Source organism: Dipodomys spectabilis, unplaced genomic scaffold (assembly GCF_019054845.1).
Source record: "Dipodomys spectabilis isolate Male_0828 unplaced genomic scaffold, ASM1905484v1 ptg000179l, whole genome shotgun sequence".
Classification (NCBI taxonomy): Eukaryota; Metazoa; Chordata; class Mammalia; order Rodentia; family Heteromyidae; genus Dipodomys; species Dipodomys spectabilis.
This window is the reverse complement of record NW_024870856.1, coordinates 6,368,370-6,393,562: the sequence shown is the minus strand read 5'-3', so window position 1 is coordinate 6,393,562 and position 25,193 is coordinate 6,368,370. Positions and strand designations below refer to the sequence as shown.

Below are 25,193 nucleotides of genomic sequence, written 5' to 3'. Positions count from 1 at the left end.
AGCCCAAGTGAACTCTGGACACAGCTCGTCCTTGGCGGGCGGAAAGGGGGCCTTGGCCTCCTCCCCAGAGCCCCACTGCATCTGCCTAGAAGACACCAGTCTGGTTTGGAGAATGGTAAGGAACTGTCCCAGGCTGTCTGAGAGGTCCCCTACGTGCCCCCTGAAATCCAGCCAGCGGCATGGCTGGCTGGCTGGCTGATCAGTCTGTGACACACCTGATGGAACTCGGTCTCCTAGGCAACAGCCATTACTTAGTCCAACCCCCTCCCCAGGTTGGTTTTGCTGGCCTGCCTCTCTCACGCCAAGCTCTCCAGTGGAGCTGGACTTGCGCTAGCATCTGTCCTGGCCAGCCCTTGTCATCAACAAAGACATGGCCACTGGGGGTGGCATAGATAACCTCCTAGCCCCGAGGGAAATGGCCTGTCCTTTCTTAGGCCTTGGCCAATTGCTTTCCTGTTCACCTGGCTCAGGGATGGAGGAGAGGAAACTCCCGGGAGCCCCCGGTTTCTGCAGCGGAGTCCTCGGCGCTGGGCCTGATTGCATCCCGAAGCCAGCTGTGCCAAAAGGGGCAGAGAGAGCAGCCAGGCCAGGAGGAGACGAGGGGCCGTGTGGCTCTTGTAAGCCACGACTTGAATCCTACCGTGGGCTTGGAGGGGTAGAGGAAGGGTGGCTGACGCTGCCGTGCTCCCCCGGGGCCTCGTGCTCCTTCGGGGGGCGGCCCTGGCCTGTAGGCACTGGACAGCTCCCTCCCCCTCCTCCTGGAATTGCCTCTGCTACTCAGACGTGGCAGCTCCATTAGCAACGCAGACGCCTGCGGTTGACCAGGTCAAGTACTTGAGCATGCGCCCTCTCCTTCTGACCTCCAGGTTCTGCAGTGAAGCAGCTGGAAGGCCAGCAGGGAGCGACGTCTCCTTCGTTCAGGAGGAAGCCCCTCTGTGTGGCCACTGTGGGTGGGTGGTCAGCTGATTGGGACAGCAGCAGTGACGGTGGTCATGGGCATTAGTTCATCTGTGTACGGTGGGCTAGACATGTCACACAGCGCAGCACAGAGACCGTCATCCCCGTGAGCAGAGGGGGCACTGTGGCACGGGTGGTAGTGCTGGTGAGCGTGCATGCTGGGATATGGCTCACAGAGTGTTTGCCCTCCAAGGCTATAGTCATAGCTTTTCTGTTGTGATCCAGGGAAGTGTAGCTTCCATGCTTTGAGATTTGTGTCATTCCAGGCAAAGTCCCGAGGGCTGCCTGGGGCCACCATGGTGGTGGCACTGTCACAGAGACCCCGGTTCTTCTTCTCATTCTGCTCCCTCATCCTCGGCAGGACTCCCACGGGTGGTCAGCTGCTTGGTGCACCAAGCTGGCTGCTGGAGGCCAAGCTGCCCCGCTGGACGGAGGGGGAATGCTGTGAGCGGCAGGACCAGGCACATCCTCTGGGTGTCAGCCTCCTTGAAGACTCAGAATGCAGGCATAAAGCTGTTCCTCATCATCGAAATGGAGGCAGAGAGAGAATGCTCTGCTGCGAAGACGGTATGACAGCCATGGAGGACAGCCAGCGCGGCTGCGGCTGCAGAAGCGGCTTCTGACGCATCTGGCAGGTGAGGGGGGGAGGGAGTCCCGTGCACATCGCCAGAGTTCTGGGACCTCGGCCATTCTAGGCCTGAGCTTCCCTTTGGCTTTGCCTGGGAATCGGCTCCACATCCACACTGTCCGCTCCTGGGTGTCTGCACAGAGGGTCGCCGTGGCGCCCAGCGAGCAGCCCGGAGCTTGGAGTTGGCTTCCACGCAATGAAAGAGGGCCGTATGTCCATCTCCAAAGATGTCTTCCCCCCACGGTGTAGCCGCTGGGCCCCCTCAGGAGAATTGGGCTTCAGACTTTAAGACCACACCTCTCTGGATTTAGTTGTTTCTCAAAATCTTGAGGCCCTATTTGGTGTGACTTCTATCGGTTGAGCAGAATTTTTTTTTCTTTCTCCTTCTCCTTTTTTTTCTTTTTTTCAATGCTTGGAATCAAACCCAGAGTCTTTCTAGGCTAGGCAAACTATCTACCACTGAGCTACTACCCCTCCCACAGTCCTTTATTGATTTTGTTCTTTAAGTACTGGTGGTGGGGAGCATCGAACTTGGTATCAGATCCATAAGCCTTGCCAGCTATTAGCTATGTGAGTTAAGGATGTTATTTTACTTCCTTAAATGTCAGTTTTTGCATCTGCAGGTGGGGATGCCTTGTACCTAGTAAGTGCTCAATAAATGTGGGGAGGAAGGTGATGGGATAATGATGTCAACAATTATGAGAATGGCAATGATGGTGGTGACGATGGTGATGGTGGTGGTGGTAGCAGACAAGGGATGGATGGGTTGTGAGTACTACAAGTGATGGTGATTTGGACCCAGAATCTTTTCTAGTAGGAAATATCTATTTCAATGCCCTCGTGATTAATGAAAGATAGTATAACTCTGGCTAAGTTTACATGGCCTAAACAAAGCAAATAGATGCCCATTTATCATTACCTCACTGTTCAGCAACTGATGCTGCTCTCTCTCTCTCTCTCTCTCTCTCACACACACACACACACCACACACACACTGGAAGTTTTGTGCCTGCAAGGTAATAGTCTCATAGTTTTGTTGTTACTGCTTTGGGGAATCCTTTTGGTGTGAGGATGGTTACGGGACCTGTTAAGCTGAGGACAATTGATAGCAAGCAGGAGACACTTCAGCTGTGATTCTGGGCAATTCCTATCTGAAGGACTTCATCAGTTATTGGCAGTGGACTGCCAAGCTTCACGTCTTTCAGGGCTGTTGCATGTGTCCAGTGAGCTGTCAGTCACTTGCGGTCATTTCCTTAGTATGCCTGGTGGAAGTGAGATTTGTGGTGACCCCCAAGCAATGTCTTTAAGTGTGTGTGTGTGTGTGTGTATGTGTGTGTGTGTATGTGTGTGTGTGTGTGTGCACACACACACCAGTCCTGGGGCACTGTTCCTGAGCTTTTTGCTCAAGGATGGCACTCTTTCACTTGAGCCACAGCTCCACTTCCAGCTTTCTGGTGGTAAATTGGAGCTACAGGGCTCCTGTACTTGCCTTCCTGGGCTGGCTTTGAACCTTGATCATCAGGTCGCACAGGCATGAGCCAGCATGCCCAGCTTTGTCTTTAGGTCTACTTGTTGGCAGTGGTGATTGTAGGTGCCTTCCTAGTTTTAGCGGGAGGGGAGGCTGGCCCGGGATGCAGGCTTCCAGAACCGACCTGGTTGTCAGGTGAGGGGCGGAGAAACGGACGGCACAGAGTAGACTTCTGTAATAGAGGATGTGGCCTGTGCGGTTCGATTTGTCTGGCGTCCTGGACGTTGTCTTTTCTATGCTGTGCGATGTGTTCCAGTTGAGAGTGAGCTGAGTATCACAGGGTTGTGAGGGAGTGCACAAGCCCACAGGGGAGCGTGGACTTGGGGTGTGTGCAGGGGGCCTCGAGTTCCGTGGTGGAAGAGGCCTGTGGAGAGGCTACCACACCAGGAGACGGGCCAAAGGAAGGCCTTGCCTTTGGGAGAAGCATCACTGACACAAGTTTCCTCTACAGATGCATGATTCCCTGTCCCCGGGCGGCATCCTGTAAGCTTTAATGTGAATCACCTCTCGGCACACACATTCATTGTGGAAAGAGGTTTTTGGCTTCCCCCCCTTTTTTCCCAGACCTGGGGTTGAACTCAGGGCCTGGACACTGTTCCCGAGCTTCTTTTGCTCAAAGCTAGTACTCTACCACTTGAGCCACAGCACCACTTCAGCTTTTTCTGTTGATGTGGTACTGAGAATCGAACCCAGGGGCTTTCATGCATGCTAGGCTGGCACTCTACCACAGAGCCACGTTCCCAGTCCTCTAGGGGGCTTCTTTAAGGCAGTGGAAGGGGCTGTTCCCCAGGCCAGTGGACTCCTCCTGGCTTCCCTCCCTACCTGCTGGGAATGTCACATGCCTTCACCCCCCCCCCCAATGTGCTGTCACCCCAGAAATGTGTATTCTGTTTTCAAGATCCCAGGTGGAGGGCATATTGCCTTTGATGGTTCAGCTACATTATTCGAAGTCTTCTAGAACAGGGATTGTACATGTTGAAGCTCATGCTGTGTCGGAGCTGCTTTGGGCCCCATGAGCTGTTTAGCTGCACCCCTGGTTTTACCCATGCTACCACCGACTCTCCTCCACTACCTCCCCTCCCCAACCCGGTGTGACAGCAGGATCTCCCTGGGGTGTGATGTCACCCGTGTCGACCAGTGGAAAACCAAGGTGGTCCTTCCTTCTTGCCATCTCTGGGGAGTCACACACACACAAGTTCCAGTAATTTCCTTAGGGAAAGCAGAGTCCTTATGCTACACAATGTTAGACTCTTTTATGCGACCACTGCAGTACAGCATGACAACGTGGAAATGGAATTTTTAACAAAGCTCACTTAGGGCTTCTGGGTAGAGATCCAAATCCTTGAGATTATGGTACTTCATTATATCAGATTGTGCTGTGGGTTTTTTTTTTTCTAGTTGACAGATTGGATTTTTTAAAAAAAATAAAAAATCATGGCAGTTGGATTTAACAGTAATATTTAGGATCAGGGAAAGGAGGATCAGGGAGAAAAATAATTTCCTCTTGTTACAAATGTCCTTAATTGAATTCGAAAGAATGTGTTTGGGAGAGCGAGCTCCATGCCAGACAGAAGGTAGTGAAGCCGGGCAGACACTTCACGATCGAAGTCAAACAGATCCAAGATGCTTTGCGACCCAGGGAAAGGGAGCTGCTGGGGGCTCTTCTGCAGGGTAGTGGATGTGTGTCTCATTATCAAGGCCGCGGGGCCCAGGTATCTGGTTAAACTCCATTCTGGGTCATTCCATGACTGCGTGTTTTGGATGAGGTTTACGTTTAAACGGCGGGCTTTGACTGTGGGGAACTGCCCCGCATATGGGGCTGGGCCTCGTCGGATCCAAGGCTGATGGTCCAAAGTAAGAGGAAATTCTGCCATGGATGAACTCTGCCCGCACTGCTGCCCGTCTCTCTCTGCATCTCCAGCTCCCCCACTGCAGATCGTGACCTAAGGCCTCCACAAGCTCAGGAGACGATTCCTCTTTCCATTTTTGTTTGGTAGCATTAGGGTTTGAAGGCAGGCACTCTACCACTTGAGCCACACCCCCATCTTTTTTTTTTTTTCTTGGTCACTGGTCATGGGGCTTGAACTCTGGGCCTGGGCGCTATCCCTCAGCTCTTCAGCTCAAGGCAAGTGCTCTACCACTTGAGCTACTTCTAGTTTTCTGGTGGTTTATGGAGATAAGAGTTTCACAGCTTTTTCTGCCCAGGCTGGCTTTGAACTGTGATCCTCAGGATCTCAGCCTCCTGAGTAGCTAGGATTACAGGCGTGAGCCACCTGCACCCAGATCTCCATCTTCTTTTTTTTTTTTGCTTTAGTTATTATTATTATTTGGATAAGGTTTCAAGAATGGCCTTGGATTTTCCTCCCCACTCCTCCCTCATAGCTGGGATTGCAGGCATAAGCCGGTGTACCTGGCAGATGCAGGAATGCACTCTGAGAAGCGTGATGTTGGCTGATCTTGTTACCTGCAGTCATCAGAACATACTCAATACAAACAGAAGGGCCATACTGTTCTGGAGTCTTAGTCATACCGCTCTCCCGCTGTTTGCGGCCTGCCGTGCCCCAGAACCCCACACCATGGCTCACGACTGTGTGTTCAAGTCCTGCTGTTCCCGAAGTGCCAGGATGCTGGCTAACACATCTGCTCTGAGGAATTCCGAGAGCTCGGAGTTTCATGGCCCGGCCCCTGCTCCTCTCCCGCAAGCTGCTTGAAATGCCTGGGTCTGGGGTTTCTGTTTTGTTTGGTCCTGCAGAGGCCAGCAGGGTACCAAGTTGCGGGGGGGGGGGGGGGGGGGGGAGGGAGGGGGAGGAGTCTATTTTCAGTCGTGTAAAAAGCCGCATTTAAGTAGCACAGCAGCCGTGCAGGCAAGAGACAGATGTTTGGGAAATCATGAGTGACAGCCCTGCTGGGCTGGATGGTATCTGCTCACACTGGCTCTGAGCTGCCTGCGGGGGCTCCCCTCCCTCACCCCCTGTGCACGCTGGGAGTCACCTGGCACCCGTGGAGGCTGGAGGACGGTCTGCGGGCGGGGTTGTTCAATCATGGCCGTGGCCGTGCCACTTGCAGAGCTTGAGACAGTGGACTGACTTGACTGCAACCTACTCTCAGCTCAAGGCCGGTTCCCATCTCTGGGTCCGCAGCCTCATCTTGGTGTTGGCTGTGACTAGACAGAGCCCCATAGCATCTCTGACGTGCTCCAGGGAAACCGGTGGTAGTCCGCGGGGCCACACGGGACCCCACGCTCCTGTTCTCCCACCGGCACCAGGTGAGGGCTCTGATGATCGCCAACACCACCGCCTGGCTCTTTGATTCCAGCCCGCTTGGTGAAGAGGTATTACACCGTGGTTTAGCTAAAAAGAGCATCTTTCTCATTGGCCGCTGATGTCTCCTATTTGGAGAAATGTTTGCAGACAGTGACTTTTTTGTTTTGTTTTGTCTGGTGCCGGTCCTGATCCGTGAACTCAGGGCCTGTGTGCTGTCCCTGAGCTTTTTTGCTCAAGGCCAAAGCTCCACTTCCATGGACTTTCCTGCCCGGGCTGGCTTTGAACTGAGATCCTCAGATCTCAGCCTCCTGAGTAGCTAGGATTACAGGTGTGAGCCTGCGGTGCCAGCACTGACAGTGAAGTTTTGGACACTGAAGTTGACTTTCCCCATCCATCTGTGAACAGGTCAACAGAAAACAAACAGAGGGGCTGGGAAGGTGGCTCAGTGGTAGAGCGCTTGTCTTGCATGCCTGAGGCCCTGGGTTCGATTCCTCAGCACCACATAAGCAAAAAGAAAAAAGCCATAAGTGGCGCTGTGGCTCAAGTGGTAGAGCGCTAGCCTTGAGCTGAAGAGCTGAGGGACAGCGCCCAGGCCCAGAGTTCAGGCCCCACGACTGGATTAAAAAAAAAAAACAACAACAAGCAGAAACACTACAACTCCCCAGCCAAGGACACGGGGCTGAGTGTCAAGAGCCATCGGGTCCAGGGGCAGGTGGCCTCCGTGCCTGGTACTCATCTTTCCTGGTCTCCTCTCCATCTTCCTTTTCTGCCTTCCGGGCCCAGTGATGGTGCAACCTCATAGCACACGTCTGAAAAGCGACTTACATGAGCAGCCAAGCACTTGGCATAGGCTGGGAGCCGGGTCTTGGCTTTCCAGTGCACGGTGGGTTTTTGGGTCGAAGGAACAGTGTTCCTGCCAAAATGAGCGCTCAAGTCCTGACCCGCAGGACTGTGGCTGGGCTGTATTTGCAAACAAGGTGTGTGCGGACCATTCGCGAGGATGGGGTCGTGCCGGAGCAGGGTGGCTATGAGCCGATGTGTTGTCTGGGCCCGTGGAAGAGGGGTGGCCGACACAGATACTCACAGAAGGAGACAGCCACACAGCCGAGAGCGGGGTTTGCTGCTACCAGCCAAGGAACAGCAATGCAGGTGCCAGCCCGGGAGGCGGGAGCAGGTTCGCTTCCTCCCGCAGGGGCCCCAGAGGCGGGCCCTGCCTACACTGCCACGCCAAACTTCTGCTCCCCAACTGACAGAGCATTTTGAGGTACTGGGGTCTGAACTCAGGACCTTGGCACTTACCGCTTGAGTCACCCTCCAGTCTAGCCCTCTTGCTGTTCTGAGCCAGTCTGTGTGGCCCTCGGTTATGAAGACACCAGTGTGGATGGGCAGTGTTCACGAAGACATGAAAAGCCTTGTTTGTTCGGCCTTTCCACTGCCATCACTGGCCACAGTGCGGAGCCCTGTGATACAAAATGAGCAAGAACATCAACGTGTCTTCGTGTGGTGTGGGAGACAGATGTATGCATGACGGTAAATGGCAGCCTCCATGGGACGGCAGGGCTTTGGGGAATGCAGATTCCCAGGCCTGTCCTGACCTAGGTTAACAGCTGTGATTATTTCCTTGTTTTCCTCCTAGGGTCCAGACCTTCTGATACAAGCAAATGTCTTGCATGTCAAAAGCTGTGAGCTTACCGCAAATAATTCTCTTTTAAATCTGTTCCCCCAGGGCCGACCTGGCAGTGGACCAGCTGCCAGCCCAAGTAATAACGCTTCAATCCACTGTATTAAGCTTTCTGTGCACTGACAAGTTCGGTAGATGATTATACCCGAGGTGCCAGGCGTCCAGCTGTTCACCTTTGTGTGTGGGAAGTGAGCTTTGGAAATATCCATCGCATACGCATGTTTGTCTTTCCGAAACTGTTTGCTATCCGGAGTAAGATGTGAGACACAAGAACAACAAACCAAGAGGAGACACGCAGGGGTTTTTAATCATCGTTATCACCCTTGAGATCAGTAATGGAGAAACTCATTCGGGAGAGCACCGGTGAGCCAGGCGGCGACGCACATGGGCATGCGCCTCTGGACGTGGGGGAGGGGCCCCTGCCACAGAGCTCGGAGGGCCTGTGGATGCTTCTGGATGTTACGATGGGCCTGGGGACGCCCGGCGCACCTGTTCTGAGGTCAGGTGGAGGAGGCCTTCACGCCCGCAGCGCCGCTGGCCGGCCTGGGCTCCCCAAAGCCACCCCAGTCACGTCACGCTGGCTTGCCTGGGGTAAGGCACACAGGGTGCTTCCTGTAAACCCACCGGGAAGCACACACTGCCCAGGAAACACAGGGGCCGTGGGGCACCCCTCTCCACCAGCAGCACTCTGGAAGCTTCCACGGCCAAGGGGCAAGGGGCAGGGGCTGTGCGGGGCAGCCTGGGGTGGCTCAGGACCTGGAGAAGCCCATGTGCTGCTGAGGGTTGGGGCAGAGTGAGCCGGGGCTCTGGCCGTGCCCTCCCTCCCGAGGAATGCGGGTCTCAGGGCCCTGGGGACAGACGGGGGGGGGGGGGGGTCTTTGCCACCTTGTCACACATTCAACTCTCGAGTATGTCCCTGAGCTCTCTCTCTCTTCTACCCTGGACACCTGCTAAGCGCCAAAGCAGCTCTTTTGTGAGTCTGGGGTACACAGCGCCCCCCCCCCCCCCCCCCCCCCCGCTGTCCCAGGGAGCCTGTCTGAACTGGAGCGGGCTGGATGTCCTTTGGAAGACGTGCGGAGGTTTCGGAATGACTCCTGGAATGAAAGTGGGCTCAGGCTGTCTGCGGGGTCGCCCCACACCGGGGCCCGTCCCCCAGGGGGGGAAATTCAGCTTCCCGACTCTGCCTCATGCAAAAGCCACCACCTTGCCAACTCCTCCTCTCTTGCTCTGCCGCAGGGGTGAAGTCTCCTCCTCCTGCCAACAAGCAGGACGGGTGCGGCCTAACCCCAATCATGTCTCCAAACTTGTGCCCTCTCGCGCTTAGGGAGAGGCAGGGAGGCGGCTCCCATGCATGCCAGCGCCGACTTACAGCCGCCGCGAGGATGTCCTCTTGGTGGGCACGGTGCCCCTCCCACCTGGCCAGGCACAACGCCGGCCGCGTTGGCGCTTTGAGCTCTTCTCATTTTGATGTGGACACTGGAGAGCACGTGGGGAGTTCTGCTCGGTTTCCCCGCCACGCAGGATTAAGCAGGCCGCTGGGGTTTGTCGGGGAGCTGCGCTGGGTGGGTGGGGGCCAGGGCGCGGGTCTGGGCGTGGGTCGGGGCGCGGGGTCACTTGCGTGGCTGCTGGATGTTCTGGGTCCTCGGGGAGGCGTGCTTGTCCATGGAGGCGTGGGGTTTCTGGTGAGCCACCTGGGCGGCCGCCGGCGGAAAGTCCTTGTCGCCCTGTCAGGAGCCAGGGAGACGCGGCTGATCAGTAAATGGGTTCGAGCCGCCGCAGGGGAGGGGGCCTAGGGGATGATGGAGCACAGGTCCACGGGGAGAAACTGTCTTCCCGGGCTCAAAGGGGCCCAGGCCATTCAGAAACGAGGACACTGAGGGACGGGGAGGAGGCCCCGTGTCCCGAGACACAGAAACTCTCCCGCTCAGCAGTGGCATGGGGAAAAGTGAATGGCTGTGCCACTGAACCACTCAGGGACGCCACTTTCATCCTCATGTGTCACAACATGCCCTCCCTCCCGCCCCGCCCTCCTTCCTAGTCTCCTTCTAGAACAATCCTAGAACAACACTCAGGGTGTTGTCCCTGAGCTTTAGTGCGTAAGGCAAGTGCTTTACGACTTGGGCCACAGCTCCACTTCTGGCTTTTTGGTGGTTAATTAGAGATGAGTCTCATAGACTTTCCTGCCCAGGCTGGCTTTGAACCTCCATCAGATCTCAGCCTTCTGCGTAGCTAGGATGACAGGTGTGAGCCCCCAGCACCCAGCACAACATGTACTTTCTATATTCATTTCTTCAATCATTTTAAAAGGAGAAAAATGTACCCAACTCAGGCACCTTAATACCACCTGGTAGTTTGGGGAGTCCTGGCTGAGTCTCCAGGGAAGGGCAAAGGCTGGCGGCCAGGGGCTTTAGCTGGGAGCTCCACCCAGTTCCCACCGCAGGTGCACGCTCCGTGAAATGTGACAACGGGAGACCTGGTCCCCAGACTGGAGCTCCAGGGCTGCAGAGCCTGGGCAGAGCTAGGGGACAGGAGGGCGGATGCAGTGGGCAGCAGGCACTTACCCGGGCAATAACACCAGAGATGAACACGGTCGGCTTAGGAGGGCTGGAAAAACAAGGGAAGGCGTGGATTTAATCACATAACTCACAACAGGGAACAGCCGTGATGTGGAAGTGGACATTCATGGTCTAGGGTGCACAATGAACTTTCCACCAACCGAGGAGGAGGCAAGGGACTGGTGAGCAGAGCAAAGTCTTCCTCTATCACTTGTCACAATGACCACGCGATGGGTCTGGGTCCCTTCCCAGGGGCCCGCAGGCCACCCTGCATTGCTATCCGATGCTGTACTTGGGCTGGTAGACAGCAGAGCACGGAAAGAAGGAAAATCCCTGTGCACCCAGCACAGCCCGATGCCAGCAGCTGACCCCCACAGAGACCTTCAGGATGTGGTTCAAAGCCAGCCTGGGCAAGAACACAAGTTTGCAAGACTGCACCTCCAATGAACCAGCCAACTGCTGACCTGGGAGATGTGGTTCAAGTGGTACAACGCCATTCATGAGCAAGGAAGTGGAATGAGAGCGCCGGGTTCTGACATTAAGCCCTGGTCCAAGCCCAGAACAAAAGCAAAACCACCACAAAACCAAACCCCTGCGAGACCCATGCTTCCCGTGCATTCTTCTGACCCAAAGAAGGGGATGGGCAGGGCTGGTCCCGCACTGCCGAGGGGCTGCTGTGATGGCTCATCCCCTCCTCTGCCCAGCACTGGCTGCGTCTTGGGTCCCCTGCAAGCTTGGCCCAAAGCCCCAAGTTCTACCTTTTCCATCTCCGGTTAACAAGATCTTTCCTCAGCTTGAGAATGGCTGTTGGCCGCATGTGGACATAAAATCCTTTCTGAGGTAGGAAAGCTGCACTAACGTTCACAAATGAGAAAGCCTGGTAACAAATCTGGGTGCATCACTGGACCTGAAATAAAATCTGCACACAACGCACAACCTCCTCCGAGGATTGACGGAATCTGTGGGCATCTTCCCGGCAGGGGCCGCTTTGAAGATGCTGTGGTTTTTCTCTTAGGGGACAGAGACAGCCCAGGCTGGCACCCCTGCCCTCCTGCTGCTCAGGCCTTCCCACTGATTTCCCATCAGGAAGTGCTAGCCGGGTGTGGTCAGGACGACTTCCCACCGTCAGTCAGCGCAGGCTGCAGCTCTGCCACACGGGACCCAGTCACTGTGCACGCACGCCGCCCCTCCCGGAGATCGCATGCAACCGAAGAGCCCGGCCCGTTGGTCTCCCCATTTCCCTGGTGAGGAAGGCCATCCCCCCAGCATTTCCTGGAAGCCTCCTACGGGCAGGCTGGATGTTCACCATGCTCAGCCGCCCTGAGCCCAAAGCTCTCCTTGAACTCCAGCGTGGCCATTACAGAACTCAGTTCAACCTCGTACGCAACCCCGTGGCCCCAACACTGCCATCTTTTCTGAGCTCGGGGATTCCTAACCGTTCTCACTGGCAGGGGGCTGGGACGCCATGACTGTATTTCTGGCTACCACATGCCATTCCTGTCCACGGGCCACACCTAAGTGGCCAGGCAGCCGGGGCCTGCGGTACCCCTCACACACCTGCAGCGCCCCTTTCCATGCAGCACACGATTCTGGGCGTGGGGAGACCCGTGCTCCGCTTGCTCCCCCAAGCTTCTGGCAGGATTGGGTGGGTGGGATGCCGCAGTGGACTTTGGGGTGGGGAGAAAGGTAGGCTTGCAGGTCTGCAGGAGATCACGTCACAGCACAGATCCTACCAAAGGTCACAGCAGATCCTGAGCTTTTCCAGAGAGTTCTACTTACAGAATCATTCCCTTTGTGATCTAAGTGCAAGTCCAAGTCATTTTCTGCAAATGCTTTTTTACAAAGAAATTCAATGTCACATATGGTTGAAGGACTAGTGGGAGATGTTTGTGCAGGAGAGGACATGAACAGCCCTCAACCTGCCGTTTGCTCTGTTTTCTCTCAATCTAGGACAATAATAGTTACTATTTGTTGATCACCTACTATGGGTGTGACGCCAAGTTGGAGAATGATTCCATCAAACCTTCTCCATAACAGTAAATCAGAGAGTTAGCATCCTGCCCGAAGGTTGCACAGCAGTGCGGGGAGCCGGACTTGGAACACAGCTTGTCTAGGGCCTGTGATCATGGCCATGAGTACAAGTCCCTCATCTGGGGACCTCACATTTTAAATTCTGTCTTCTGGAGATGATTTAGAGATGCAGAACCTTAAGCTCTCAATGTAATCCTAGAGGTTCTTGTTCAATCAGACTACGTTATATTCAAATCTATCTAAGCATTTGCTTTCTGACTTTACTGACCCACTTTCCTTAGTAGCTTAGCAGGTGTGATTTCTATTGGATGGAGGGAACACCGGGCTAGAGAGGCTGAGAATGAAACCCAGGAGGCAGGCAGCTGGACAGAGCTTTGGGGCTGGGCTCCTGGTCAGTACTCCGCTCCAGCATCTCAGCAGGAGCACAGGGCGGTGAAGGCCTAAACCACCCATTCAGGTCCCAGCAGGAGGGCAGGAGGAAAGGCGGTGACAGATACCAGTAAATGGAGATACCAGTGCTGCGCTTGGTCTGTGTTTGAATCCTGACTCTACCAATGATCTGCAGGTAGGCTGGTACTGACATTTCTGAGGCTTAGTTTCTCATCTAATACGTAGGTTAGAAAGTATCTCCTTCACGAGGTGACTATATGGGTATGTTCATAGACACACAGAGACACACACACACACACACACACACACACACACAGACTGCTTAGCCCATAGCAAGCTCTTCACAAACACCAGCTATGAAGATGGCAGTGACAGTAATGATATGCCCCCTCTTCCCCTCCCCCACAGCCACCTTGAACTCCCACTGCTAACACTCATGACCTTGAGCTCGGCGGGCAGTTACACCCTGAGTGCTCAGGACAGAACTGTGTCCAAAGTCAGCGAAGTCTCCCATCAAAACGGATGTCACAAAACCTGAGCGCTGCACTTGAAGAGGAAGCTCTCTATTTGATCTGCACGCTTGACTGGGCTGCCAACTGTGTGGGCTCCGGGCCCCTGGAGACGTGAGGAAGGAGGGCCTGACCTAATGGCCCAGGATAGCGAGGAGCTGCGGGTGGGCTCCGGCTCATTACAGGGAGAGCTGGCCATGCTCGGGAGGACAGGAGCGGGACGGGGTCACCGCAGAGCCACCAGCTCTCTGACCCACTTTCCATTACAGCCCAGGAGACAGAGACAGGGGCCAGCCTTGCAAGGCCCCATCAGGAAAGGCAGGGGGAGGAGGAGGGGGAGGAGGAGGGGGTGGAAGAGGCTTCCCACGCCTGTCCATCCTTGGTCAAAAGAAGAGGCAGGGCCAAAGTTAGTCCCAAGGATGGGAACTCCCAGCGCTTTCCCTACAGCTGGAGAGAAGCTATTAGCAAGCAGGGAGGGGCTGGGTTCCTCACTTGGCTGCAGACACCACCTCAGGATACATCCCCAGTCTCCCCAGGCCCAGGCAGAGCCGCTGGAGCAGCCACCGCCCTGGGCCTCGAGGGGGTTTGTCCAGCTGTGGCACAGAAGAACAGATGCTGTGTGGAGACATGGGAGCTCCCGCCCACTCTGTGCACACAGAGGTGTTCTCTGTGAACAGAATGGAAGACGTGCAGCCCGTGCAGAGAAGCGTGGACAGAGGGGGCCGATGGCAAGCTAGAAGCAAATTCTCAGACCTTCTCTCGGCTGCTCATGGCATCCATGGGAAGTATATTCCCACCTGGAATGTTTTCGAAACCATTTCTAGTAAATAGAGGGAAAACAAATCCTCCCCTGCCCATTTGGAGTTCTTAAACTATCCTTCTGGCCTGGTCTTAGCTATTGGGGCTATTAGTTTTATGGGCACCAAAGCGGTTACAACAGGGTGGGTCAGCAGAGGGGAGCCGGCTGCCCCTCACCCCAGCCCCACCCAGCCGCCCCTGGTGAGCTGCAGGCCAGGCGGCCAGGCCTTCGGTACCTGGGGACACGGCCGCCAGGTGGCACTGCTGGTCCTCTGACTGGGCCGAAGCTGAGGTCCCTGTTCCTAGGTCTCCCAGACTGCCAGCTGGGGTGCGGGCTCCCAGATCCCCAGACTACCAGCTGGGGTGCCGGCTCCCAGACCCCCAGATGGCCAGCTGGGGTCCCGGCTCCTAGGTCTCCCAGACTGCCAGCTGGGGTCCCGGCTCCTAGACCCCCAGACTGCCAGCTGGAGTCCCGGCTCCTAGTTCCCCAGACTGCCGGCTGGGATCCCAGCTCCCAGACCCCCAGACTGCCAGCTGGGGTCCCTGCACCCTGCGCAGCCTGCACCATCCACGTGCCCCAGCGCAGGGCCGGGCCTGCGAGCTGCGGCCGTGTCCGGGGCTCTTCTTCCCGAGCCAGCCTCCTCCCCACCCCTCCCCCAGGAAACACCGGTGACCCCCAAGGGGAGGAGTGAGCTCTGGGAGCCACGAGCTTTGGTGCGCTCCGCACTCCGCCACGGGCTGGGGGCGCGGCCTTCTGTGCGGATGGCCTGGCTGCCCTGAGACCTGGGCTGGAGCCACGCACGCGGAACCACGCGCCCGGCGCCATCTCCGTCATGGAGTCATGCACACGCGGACCCACGCGCCCGGTGCCGTCTCCGTCACGCACACGGACCCACGCGCAAGGTGCCCTGTCCATCGCGCACGCGGACCCACGCGCAAGATGCCCTGTGCATCGCGCACGCGGGCCCACGCACAAGGTGCCCTGTCCATCGCGCACGCGGGCCCACGCGCAGGTGCCCTGTGCATCGCGCACACGGACCCACGCGCAAGATGCCCTGTCCATCGCGTACGCGGACCCACGCGCAAGGTGCCCTGTGCATCGCGCACGCCGGCCCACGCGCAAGGTGCCCTGTCCATCGCGCACGCGGGCCCACGCGCAGGGTGCCCTGTCCATCGCGCACACGGACCCACACGCAAGGTGCCCTGTCCATCGTGCACGCGGACCCACGCGCAAGGTGCCCTCTCCATCGCGCACGCGGGCCCACGCGCAAGGTGCCCTGTGCATCGCGCACGCGGGCCCACGCGCAAGATGCCCTGTGCATCGCGCACACGGACCCACACGCAGGTGCCCTGTCCATCGCGCACGCGGGCCCACGCGCAAGGTGCCCTGTGCATCGCGCACGCGGACCCACGCGCAGGTGCCCTCTCCATCGCGCACGCGGGCCCACGCGCAAGGTGCCCTGTGCATCGCGCACGCGGACCCACGCGCAAGATGCCCTGTGCATCGCGCACACGGACCCACGCGCAGGTGCCCTGTGCATCGCGCACGCGGGCCCACGCGCAAGGTGCCCTGTGCATCGCGCACGCGGGCCCAGCGCAAGGTGCCCTGTGCATCGCGCACGCGGGCCCACGCGCAAGGTGCCCTGTCCATCGCGCACGCGGGCCCAGCGCAAGGTGCCCTGTCCATCGCGCACGCGGACCCACGCGCAAGATGCCCTCTCCATCGCGCACGCGGGCCCACGCGCAAGGTGCCCTGTGCATCACGCACGCCGGCCCACGCGCAAGATGCCCTGTGCATCGCGCACACGGACCCACGCGCAGGTGCCCTGTCCATCGCGCACGCGGGCCCACGCGCAAGGTGCCCTGTGCATCGCGCACGCGGGCCCAGCGCAAGGTGCACTGTGCATCGCGCACGCGGGCCCACGCGCAGGTGCCCTGTGCATCGCGCACGCGGGCCCACGCGCAAGGTGCCCTGTGCATTGCGCACGCGGGCCCAGCGCAAGGTGCCCTGTGCATCGCGCACGCGGGCCCACGCGCAAGGTGCCCTGTCCATCGCGCACGCGGGCCCAGCGCAAGGTGCCCTGTCCATCGCGCACGCGGACCCACGCGCAAGATGCCCTCTCCATCGCGCACGCGGGCCCACGCGCAAGGTGCCCTGTGCATCGCGCACGCCGGCCCACGCGCAAGATGCCCTGTGCATCGCGCACACGGACCCACGCGCAGGTGCCCTGTCCATCGCGCACGCGGGCCCACGCGCAAGGTGCCCTGTGCATCGCGCACGCGGGCCCAGCGCAAGGTGCACTGTGCATCGCGCACGCGGGCCCACGCGCAGGTGCCCTGTGCATCGCGCACGCGGGCCCACGCGCAAGGTGCCCTGTCCATCGAGCACGCGGGCCCACGCGCAAGATGCCCTGTGCATCGCGCACACGGACCCACGCGCAAAGCGCCCTGACGCAGGGCCACGCACGCGGACCCACGCGCCCGGAGACCGCTCCATCACGAGGCCACACACACGCGGGCCACGCCGCCGGCGTCCTCTCCTTCGCCGGGCACAGGTCAGAGCTCGGGCAGTGCCCACACCCGGGGAAGGCTTTCTCACGTGCGGGACTCGGCGGCCCTTGCGCGCCCCTCCCCGGGCCTGGCGAGGACCCGAGGCGGCCTGCCCGAGCGCGGCGCCGGAGGGGACGGTGCCTGTGCGTGTGAGAGGCGCACAGCAGCCCGCAACCCGCAGCCCGCCCGTCCCCCGCAAGCAGCCAGTGGCCGGCCCCAGCTGCGCGGGCGGGCACGGTGCGCAGGCCGGGAAGACCCGGCCCAGGCCCGCGTCTGCGGTGGGGCCCGGCCGCCCGGCCGTGTACCGCCCTGCGTTCTGTGGCTCCGACCCAGAACGCCTGGCGGACCTGGGGGAGGGGAGGGGGAAGGTTCTGGAAAACGCAGGCACCTGGCCGCCGCCTCCACACAGCGGGCTGGGAGTCTCCGTTTAAATCCAGAGAGAAGCCCGAGAAGGGGACGGAGGAAAACCCGTGTGGGTTTTCTCGTTTAAATGGGTGCCCGGGAGGAGCCATCCGGACGCAGCACACCCGCCTCTTTACGAGCCCTGGCACGGCTGTCGGACCGAGCACACGCGCTTCCTGCCCGGTGGTTCTCAGAAATGACCTCCACGCAGATGCATCTTACTGTTCACCCAGAACCTGTTCACCCAGAAACAAAACAGGAAAGGGAAAGGGTCCGGGTCTCCTGCTGTCCCCGGCGGCCACCAGCAGAGGGCGGTCACAGGCAGCAGGACAGCCGAGTTTAGGAGCTGAAGATGTGGCTGGCAGACTGAACGTCTGGTCACGCCAAGCTGACACACGATTCTAGAAAGATCCTCAGCTTTACTGGGGCTCTACAATCAAGACTCCTTCCCCCCTCCCTTCTTTGTGGACAAACACATGCATTCGCTCTCCCTGCCGGCTACTGGTTGAGCCAGCTGCTAAATGCCAACTTCCGGGGCTGGCTCACACGTTGCCTTTCCATTGCTTTCCTTGACCCCCGCCAGGGCAGGGCTTGGCCTTCCCAGCTGTGCTGCTATGAAAACTTCCCACCTCCACACATGATACACCAAGGACAGCAGTGGACTCGGCCACATGCCCAGTGCCCAGCATCGTGCCAGGGGGCACAGAGATGCTCAGCAAATGCTGTCAGCAAGACAGGAGCACGGTTGGCCCAGGGAGGCCGGAGTGGAGCAGTTAGGATGAGCAGGCACTCTGCTGCTCAGTTCTGAGGAAGCGACACCACCTCCTGTGCGCAGTGAGCCTCAGAGTTGGAGAGTGATTACACATCTGTGGGCTGACTTTTTGCTGTTACTCAACAATCTGGCTGAGCTGGTTCCACTGGCCGTGGACCCAATCCTGGCATTTCCAAGCAAACGAGCTCTTCCTCTGCTTTTGCTAGGCCTTGAAAACCAGTGGGCAGTTTTTCTGCCTTGGAAGAGGGGCCTCGGGCTAAGAGCTTCTGCAGGGAGTAGGCGATGGAAGCAGAGTTGAATCTTTGCCACTGAAGATGCCTGGGAAGGTTCGCTGGGGGCAGGAAGGGAGAGAGAGATGGGGTGTGCAACTTATTAAAGACCACTTTCAAGAGACTGCACAGATCTAACAGAAAAGACAGGCCTACTCTCCTGCTGGTGGCCAGGAAGGGATGATTTCCCGAAAAAAAAAAAACAAACTAGAGTGGCCCAGAAATGGCAGGAAAGGAAATCAGATTCAGCTCAGAGGTAGCTCATGGTAGGTACTGTATGATGTCCCTCATGACAAATGACCCAACCCAGTGTCAAAGGGTCCGTGGTATCCATGGACACATCGAGACACAGACCTGCCGCTGCATCCCTGCCGTGCTCAGTGACTGAGTGATGTGATCTGACTCCTCAGCCACATCCTCAAATACTGAAGAACCCAGGCCTTAACTCCACAATTCCCTTCTCTCGTAGGCCATTGCCCAGTGGCTGTCATTGTCCAGTCACGGTCACCCGCATGTGTGCGTGGGAGTGGTTACTCTGCTAGAGCATTCATCACTGAACACAAAGAGCAGCCGAGCCACATGGCAGGCTACATTTGCCCAAATACTTTGTGAGTGCTCAGCACAAAAGGAGAGCACAGGCGGAGGTTTCCTTCTTATAAACCATAGGTCTTTCTTAGGCTCCTAAAGCGCTGTCTTACAATAAACCGACTCTAAGTGTAGGTTGCTCAATGTGCAGGGCTGGTGTCTAAGTCCAGGGCGGTGCACACAGCAGGGAAGGCCCCGCACGGGCGGCTCTGTTTATTGTACCCCCGGGGCCCTCAAGCCAGCCGCCCGCTTGTGGGATTCTATTCCAGAATTCTGGAAGTATCATTTTGAGGGAGGAGCCCATGAAGTGAGCTCTAAAGAGACTCCTTCCCCTAACAATTAAGCGAAATAAGCCAAAGGGCCACTCCCCAGACGGGCCTGGCGGTCGCTGTGCCAGCTGCCTCTACTTGGCAGCCTGGGCGTGGCATCTCCAGGGAGCCTTCTCCCTGGCTGGCCGCCACGGTGGCTCAGGTGTGTGGAAGGCCTGACAGGTGTGCGGGGCACAGAGGGACGGGGAGCCTCAGCACACACCCCGCGCCAGTGTGGAACACCGGGCCTAGCACGCTCTTGCTGACCACAAGGACAGGGACTGGGACTTTTCACCCAGGCTGGCTGCGGGGGAAGGGGGGAAGCCGCTCTCCTTCACTCAGCTCTGAGCCTTCGAGGGTTCTCTACCTGGAACCCTGGGGGCTTCTAAAATTTAGAATTTTTCAAAACATTTGCTTTTGTTTTTACGCCAGTCCTAGGGCTTCAAGTCAGGGCCTGGGCACTGTCTCCGAGCGTGTTTTTGCTCAAGGCTAATGCTCTGCCATTTTGAGCCCCAGCTCCACTTCTGGCTTTTTGATGGTGAATTGGAGATAAGAGACTTGGGGCTTTCCTGCCTGGGCTGGCTTCGAACCATGATCCTCAGAGCTCAGCCTCCTAGATAGCCAGGATTACCGGTGTGAGCCACCGATGCCTGGAGGGGCCTGCGCAGTCCCCAAGCCAAATGTGCAGTGATCACATGAAGGAGAGTGAGGGCTGTAAATCGCCTTACACACAGTGTGGCTTGCGCCAGATGTGGAGACCTTCTCTCTCTCTCGCTTTCCATTCAGCTGACCTGGGACTCCAGCGCTTTCTCCTCACTGGGTCCCGCCCGCCTCAGCGCCTCTGCTCCTCTGCAGGGCGCTGTGGACCAGGAATTGCCAAGATGGCGAGGAGCATCATGGGGACCTCGGCTGGCTCACAGCGAGAAGCTACGCTGAGCTCTGGACAGTTACACGGTGTGACACCGGATTCATTCAATTAAGTTAAATGCTTGGCAAGGCAGGGTGAAAAATGAGATCAGGGAATTCCTTCTCCATCGTCAGTCATCTCAGCCTTCTCTGGGCTGACAGCACAGAGTACTGACAATGCCAACCAACCCCTGGACAGCCTTTCTGTGTCCACCCTAGGTCTTCCGTGTGTGTGTGTGTGTGTGTGTGCGCGCGCGCACGTGCGCGCATGTGCATGTGTGCACACGCGTGTGTGTGTGTATGCTCATGTACACACAGCACTGACATCTTCCCATGGGAACTAAGAAGCTTAGTACAAATGGACGCTCTCTCTCTCTCTCTGAATCTTGGCTTTTACAGTATGGTGTGCATGCTACAGTTTCTGCTTGATCTTACTTCACTGTTTAAAAATGCTGATAGCAGCTGGGCGTCGGTGGCTGTAATCTTAGCTACTCAGGAGGCTGAGATCTGAGGATGATGGTTCAAAACCAGCCCAAACAGGGAAGTCATTGAGACTCTTATCTCTAATTAACCGCCCAAAATCTGGAAGTGGGGCTATGGCTCAAGTGGTAGAGTGCTAGTCATGAGCAAAAGAAGCTCAGGGACAGCACCTAGTCCTGAGCACCTCAGGACTGGCAAAATACAATTTTTTGAAAAGCTGATAACCACTCACTCAACCCACTTCATGTCGGTGCTGAGTGTGGAAAGCAGAGCTGTTCTGGAAACTTGTTGTAAAGTGTGCGGCCGCAGGCTTTTCTTGGTGACACTCTGGCGTGTAGGCAAGGCCCTGGGGATGCTCTGGATGGAAATGTCCCCCACAGGCCCAGCTCTCCTGGGGGCGGTGGGCAGGGGCTGGCTGAAGGACGCAGGCCCCTGGGGAGTGGTATCTTGTCGCAGGCCTCCCTCTCGAGTGGCTCCCTGTCCGGAGGTGACTGGGCTCTGCCTCCAGCTCCTGCCCCGACACTCTGCAGCCAGAATCAACAGCCAAGGCTCTCAGAGAGAAACCTCTAGAACCACGAGCCAAGGTCAATAATTCCTCCCCACAGCACAGGAAAAAGTGACAAAATGCACCCCCACATGACAGGCCCACAATGTGTTCTCAGAGCATGAAGCCAGGCTCACAGGCACGAGGGGATGGCGTGGACCTGTTCAGGAATGGCGTCTTCAACAGGCCTGTCACTAGCTGAAAGCCTGTCACTAACTGAACTGTCACCAACTGAAAGTTTGTGCTCATTGGGTAAAGAGCCATAGACAACTGCAATGTCGGAAAACATTAAACTCCTTAAGAAAGCAAGGTTAGGGGAAGAAATCTGAAACATCCTATAAATAAAAATTGGTGCGCAGGTAACTGCTGTGTTCACAGGAATGCCTCTACTCGCACGCTCACCACGCCCGCTCACAGGAGCCTGCGGACGGCCGCTCTGCTCTTCGGGCTGAGTTATAGCGGAAGCAAGCACCGCCTTTCTTCATGAATGCTTAGAAAGCAGATCAGGCTGCCATTTACGACAATGAATACAAGCTGTCGAGGTTCTATGCTTAACGCGTGCTCTAGTGTTTGCTGTTTGGAATGCACCACACATTCCCACACAGCCCAGAGGAATGACCTGTTCCAGTGATGTACAGCTGTCTTGTCGATCATGTCATGCCAACCAAGCCAGCACCCTGCCAACCATAGATGCTAAGTCCCACGGCTAGAAAAGGGTTAACGAAGGCCTTTCTATCCCATCTCACTGCCCAGGTGTGCCCACTGCCCAGGCCGGAGGCATGCCTGGGGATGGATAGGGTTTGGCAATTATTAGGTTAAACAAGGTGGTGTAGGTTTCTCTGAAAAGGACCATCTGGAGCGATGGCCAGGGCCTAAGCTAAGAGGTGACCCAGGAGGCTGCTTGTCCGATGGCTCTGAGCACAGACCCCGTCAGAGAGCGCCCTGTACACAGGCCTGCCAGGCAGCTGGCTGTGAAAGATGCTGCACATGCCCACACTCCCTGTGCTGGTGAATATGGGGCTCAGGTCAAAGAGGCTGGGTTATCCACATCCCTCCTGTCCCAGGCTCTGCTCTTAGGGAAGGGGAAGGTCCAGGCTGCCCAGTGCTCGCTGCCGTTTTTCTTATATCCTTTTGAAGGTGAAGGTCAAGGAAAGACATGAATGTGGAGGCCACATGTGGGAGAGCAGAGAGCATCTCAACCTAGCTTCGGGTCCAGACACACCTCAGGTTTAAATAGAAGAGGAACTGAGGCAGAGAATGAGAGGTAGGTGGACTGATTCAAATGGCCTCGTCAAGGGTGTAGCCTGGACATTATCTCTGGATTGAGTAGAGGCCTTGTCACAATAAGAAAGGCACTATGAAGTGGAGCTGTGGCTCAAGTGGTAGAATGCAAGCCTTGCTCAAGCAGAAAGAGCTAAGACACACACAGTGCACAGACCCTGAGTTCAAGCCCCACTACTGGCACAAACAAATGAGGAAGTCATTATTTTTCTGGGGATAGTTCTGTGTTTATACTCTTCTTACAAAATGTCTATCCATCATTCCTGTCCTTCAGGGAACTCAGGGTAACTTGGGTAATTCCTAGCGTTTGAGGATATCTTAAGGATATGGATCTTTCTGAGTGCTACGTTGAAGGTCCTTTTATCCCCAGATGACGGGTGAAGGGGTTCCCCCACTTCCCACATTTCTTGAGCTCAGTATCTTCTAAGATGACATCGAGGTTTTCCTATTCTGTAAATTAGGACAAGAATGAATCTTTTGATTAGTCCAGTCTTATTAATACTGGTCTCCTTGTAGCTCCATTTAGAAGGAGTTCTGGAGTTTGTCACCTCCTGAGATGCAACTTGTGACTGGCTCGCCGACCTCTGTCAGCTTGCGCATTTCTACATGGAATCACAGGTCCTGGAGATCCAGTCATAAAAAAAAATTTCAACGGGTTGCACAACAAGGGAGTCTCACAAGGTGGAAGTTCTAGCAAGGATTTATTTTACTCTAACAAGATAAAGTAGGGAAAAATAGAAAAGAGAAACGTGTCCAGCTCCCCACAGAAACGCGAGCTAGAGATCTCTGCCTTGTATTGTTTAGGGCACCCGGTCAGTTTGGTCCTAGTACTTGGGGGGCAGAGCATCAAGTCACTGGGGCACTGGCCAGAAGTGTGCCCTGACCCCCTCCACGGGAAACCTGGGCCACTGGCCGGCATCGAGCCAGCTCAGCAGGATGCTGAGAAGCTCAAGGTCCACAGTCCAGCTGTTCTGGAAGGAAACCCTGAGCGCCAGAGATTTGGCCACTCTGACCTTCAGAACAAGGCAGGGGAAATCACCACCCAGCACTAAGGCAAGAGAGAAAACCTGGGACCCAGGTGTGATGTTTACAGCCATAATCAGTACCTGGGAGGCAGAGACAGGAGGATCCTGAGTTAGAGGCCAGCCCGGGCTACATAGGGAGCCTCTCCAACATCAACCGTAACAACAAAAATGAAGGGAAGCTTTTCAGTGCCCTCTGCTCCCCACAACGATCCAGCCCTGCAGCCTCTGGAGTTGAACCACGGTGCCACGTACAGAGGCCGGCCTCGATCGCAGATGAGACTTCCCCAGCCCACCCCAAAGATGGGAAACGGAGGCTCCGCAGAGGGGCTGTGGAAGAGTCCCTGCTCCCTGCCCTCTGCGCAGACACAGAGCGCTCCTCAGGAGTGACTTGACAGCGTGAAGGGATGGGACGTTGGCGACTTGGGCTCTGGCGGGGTCAGGAGCCTGGAAAGTGAGCGTGCTGAGGGACAAGGTGTAGGCCCCTGCCTGAGGAATGCTCCCTGGCTTCTGAGGTGAAGGGAAGCAGCCAGCGCCTCTCACAGGAGCCTGTGGGGAACCCCAGGGAAGAGGCCGGGCCAGCGCCTCTCACAGGAGCCTGTGGGGAACCCCAGGGAAGAGGCCGGGCCAGCGCCTCTCACAGGAGCCTGTGGGGAACCCCAGGGAAGAGGCCGGGCCAGGCTGAGAACCCAGGCAGTGCATATGGTTCCACCTGTCTGAGCGCTGAGACAGGTTGGACAGGGGACACAAATGACTGTGGGCAGGGCTCCTGAGCAGCCAGAGGCGCATGCCCACTGCTCCCAGTGAAGATTCTATGAGGGGTGACTAAGCACACAATTTCAGGCATGGTGGCTAGAAGGAGAGTCAGCAGAGTTCCACAGAGTCTTGGGAAGGAGTGTGCCACCCTTGCCAGAGAAGCCAAGGCCCAACTAGGGGACAAAAAGCAAAAAGGAGGTCAGTGATGTTGGGGAGGGGCAGCGTTTTGCCTGCTGGTCCTCACAGCTCTGCTCTCGGCCAGCACCTGGGGTGGAAGGGTACGCAGCAGTGCCCGGATGATCCCAGGGGCTCCTGTGCGTGCGTGCGTGAGGAATGGAAATGAGCAATCACCCGAGGAATTCCTGAGGGCAGAATCTCACAGAGCACCTGCTGGGAAATGGAACTGACAGCCAGGCTGTGACTTGCTGCTAGAAACTTCAAGATTCGTGCTCACAGATCCAGAGAATTCTATGGGCAAAAAATTCATCCATGATGTGTGTGTGTGTGTGTGGAGACACGGTGGGGCAAGGAGAAGCAGGTCTGCAGGCATTCAGTGCCTGACAAGCAGTGGTGAGCAAGACTGAGGGGAAGCAGGGCTGCACGGAGGGCGGGAGCCCGACAGCACCTGCGTGGGGAATTGGTTGAAATGAGATTCCCCTGAGCGTGTTGTAAGGGGGCAGAGGGAACATGTAATGGAGCTAATAAGGAACACTCGGGGCTTTAACCAAACCCAAGAGAACATAGGAATTGACCTCTAGAAATACCTGAAACTGTCCAACAGAGAAAGCAAACCTTCCACAGAGCTATGCCTCCAGGTTTGAGGTGACGGGGCAGGGGGTGTTGGGTTGGGGAGAGGAAGGGGTGTGGCATGTTCTGTACACTGCAAGTGACAGGGGCAGCAGACGGCTCAATATGGCCAAGGACACGGGGCAGCTTCTACGGGCAGAGGGTCCCCCTTGGTCCGGTCTGGAGCTTTAA

General features: G+C 56.9%; 1 protein-coding gene across 2 annotated transcripts in view; it reads right to left on the bottom strand.

The window, feature by feature from the left end:
• Positions 1–8,344: 8,344 nt before the first annotated feature.
• Positions 8,345–25,193, bottom strand: part of LOC122121015 (death associated protein) — a 41,952-nt gene continuing 25,103 nt past the window's right edge. For both annotated transcript variants that reach the window (XM_042695243.1, XM_042695244.1), the window contains 2 exons: positions 10,619–10,661; positions 8,345–9,781 (listed from right to left, as the gene is read on the bottom strand). In XM_042695243.1, the coding sequence (XP_042551177.1) occupies positions 9,668–9,781; positions 10,619–10,661 (157 nt within the window). In that variant the 3' untranslated portion in view covers positions 8,345–9,667. The remainder of the gene's footprint in view (positions 9,782–10,618; positions 10,662–25,193) is intronic.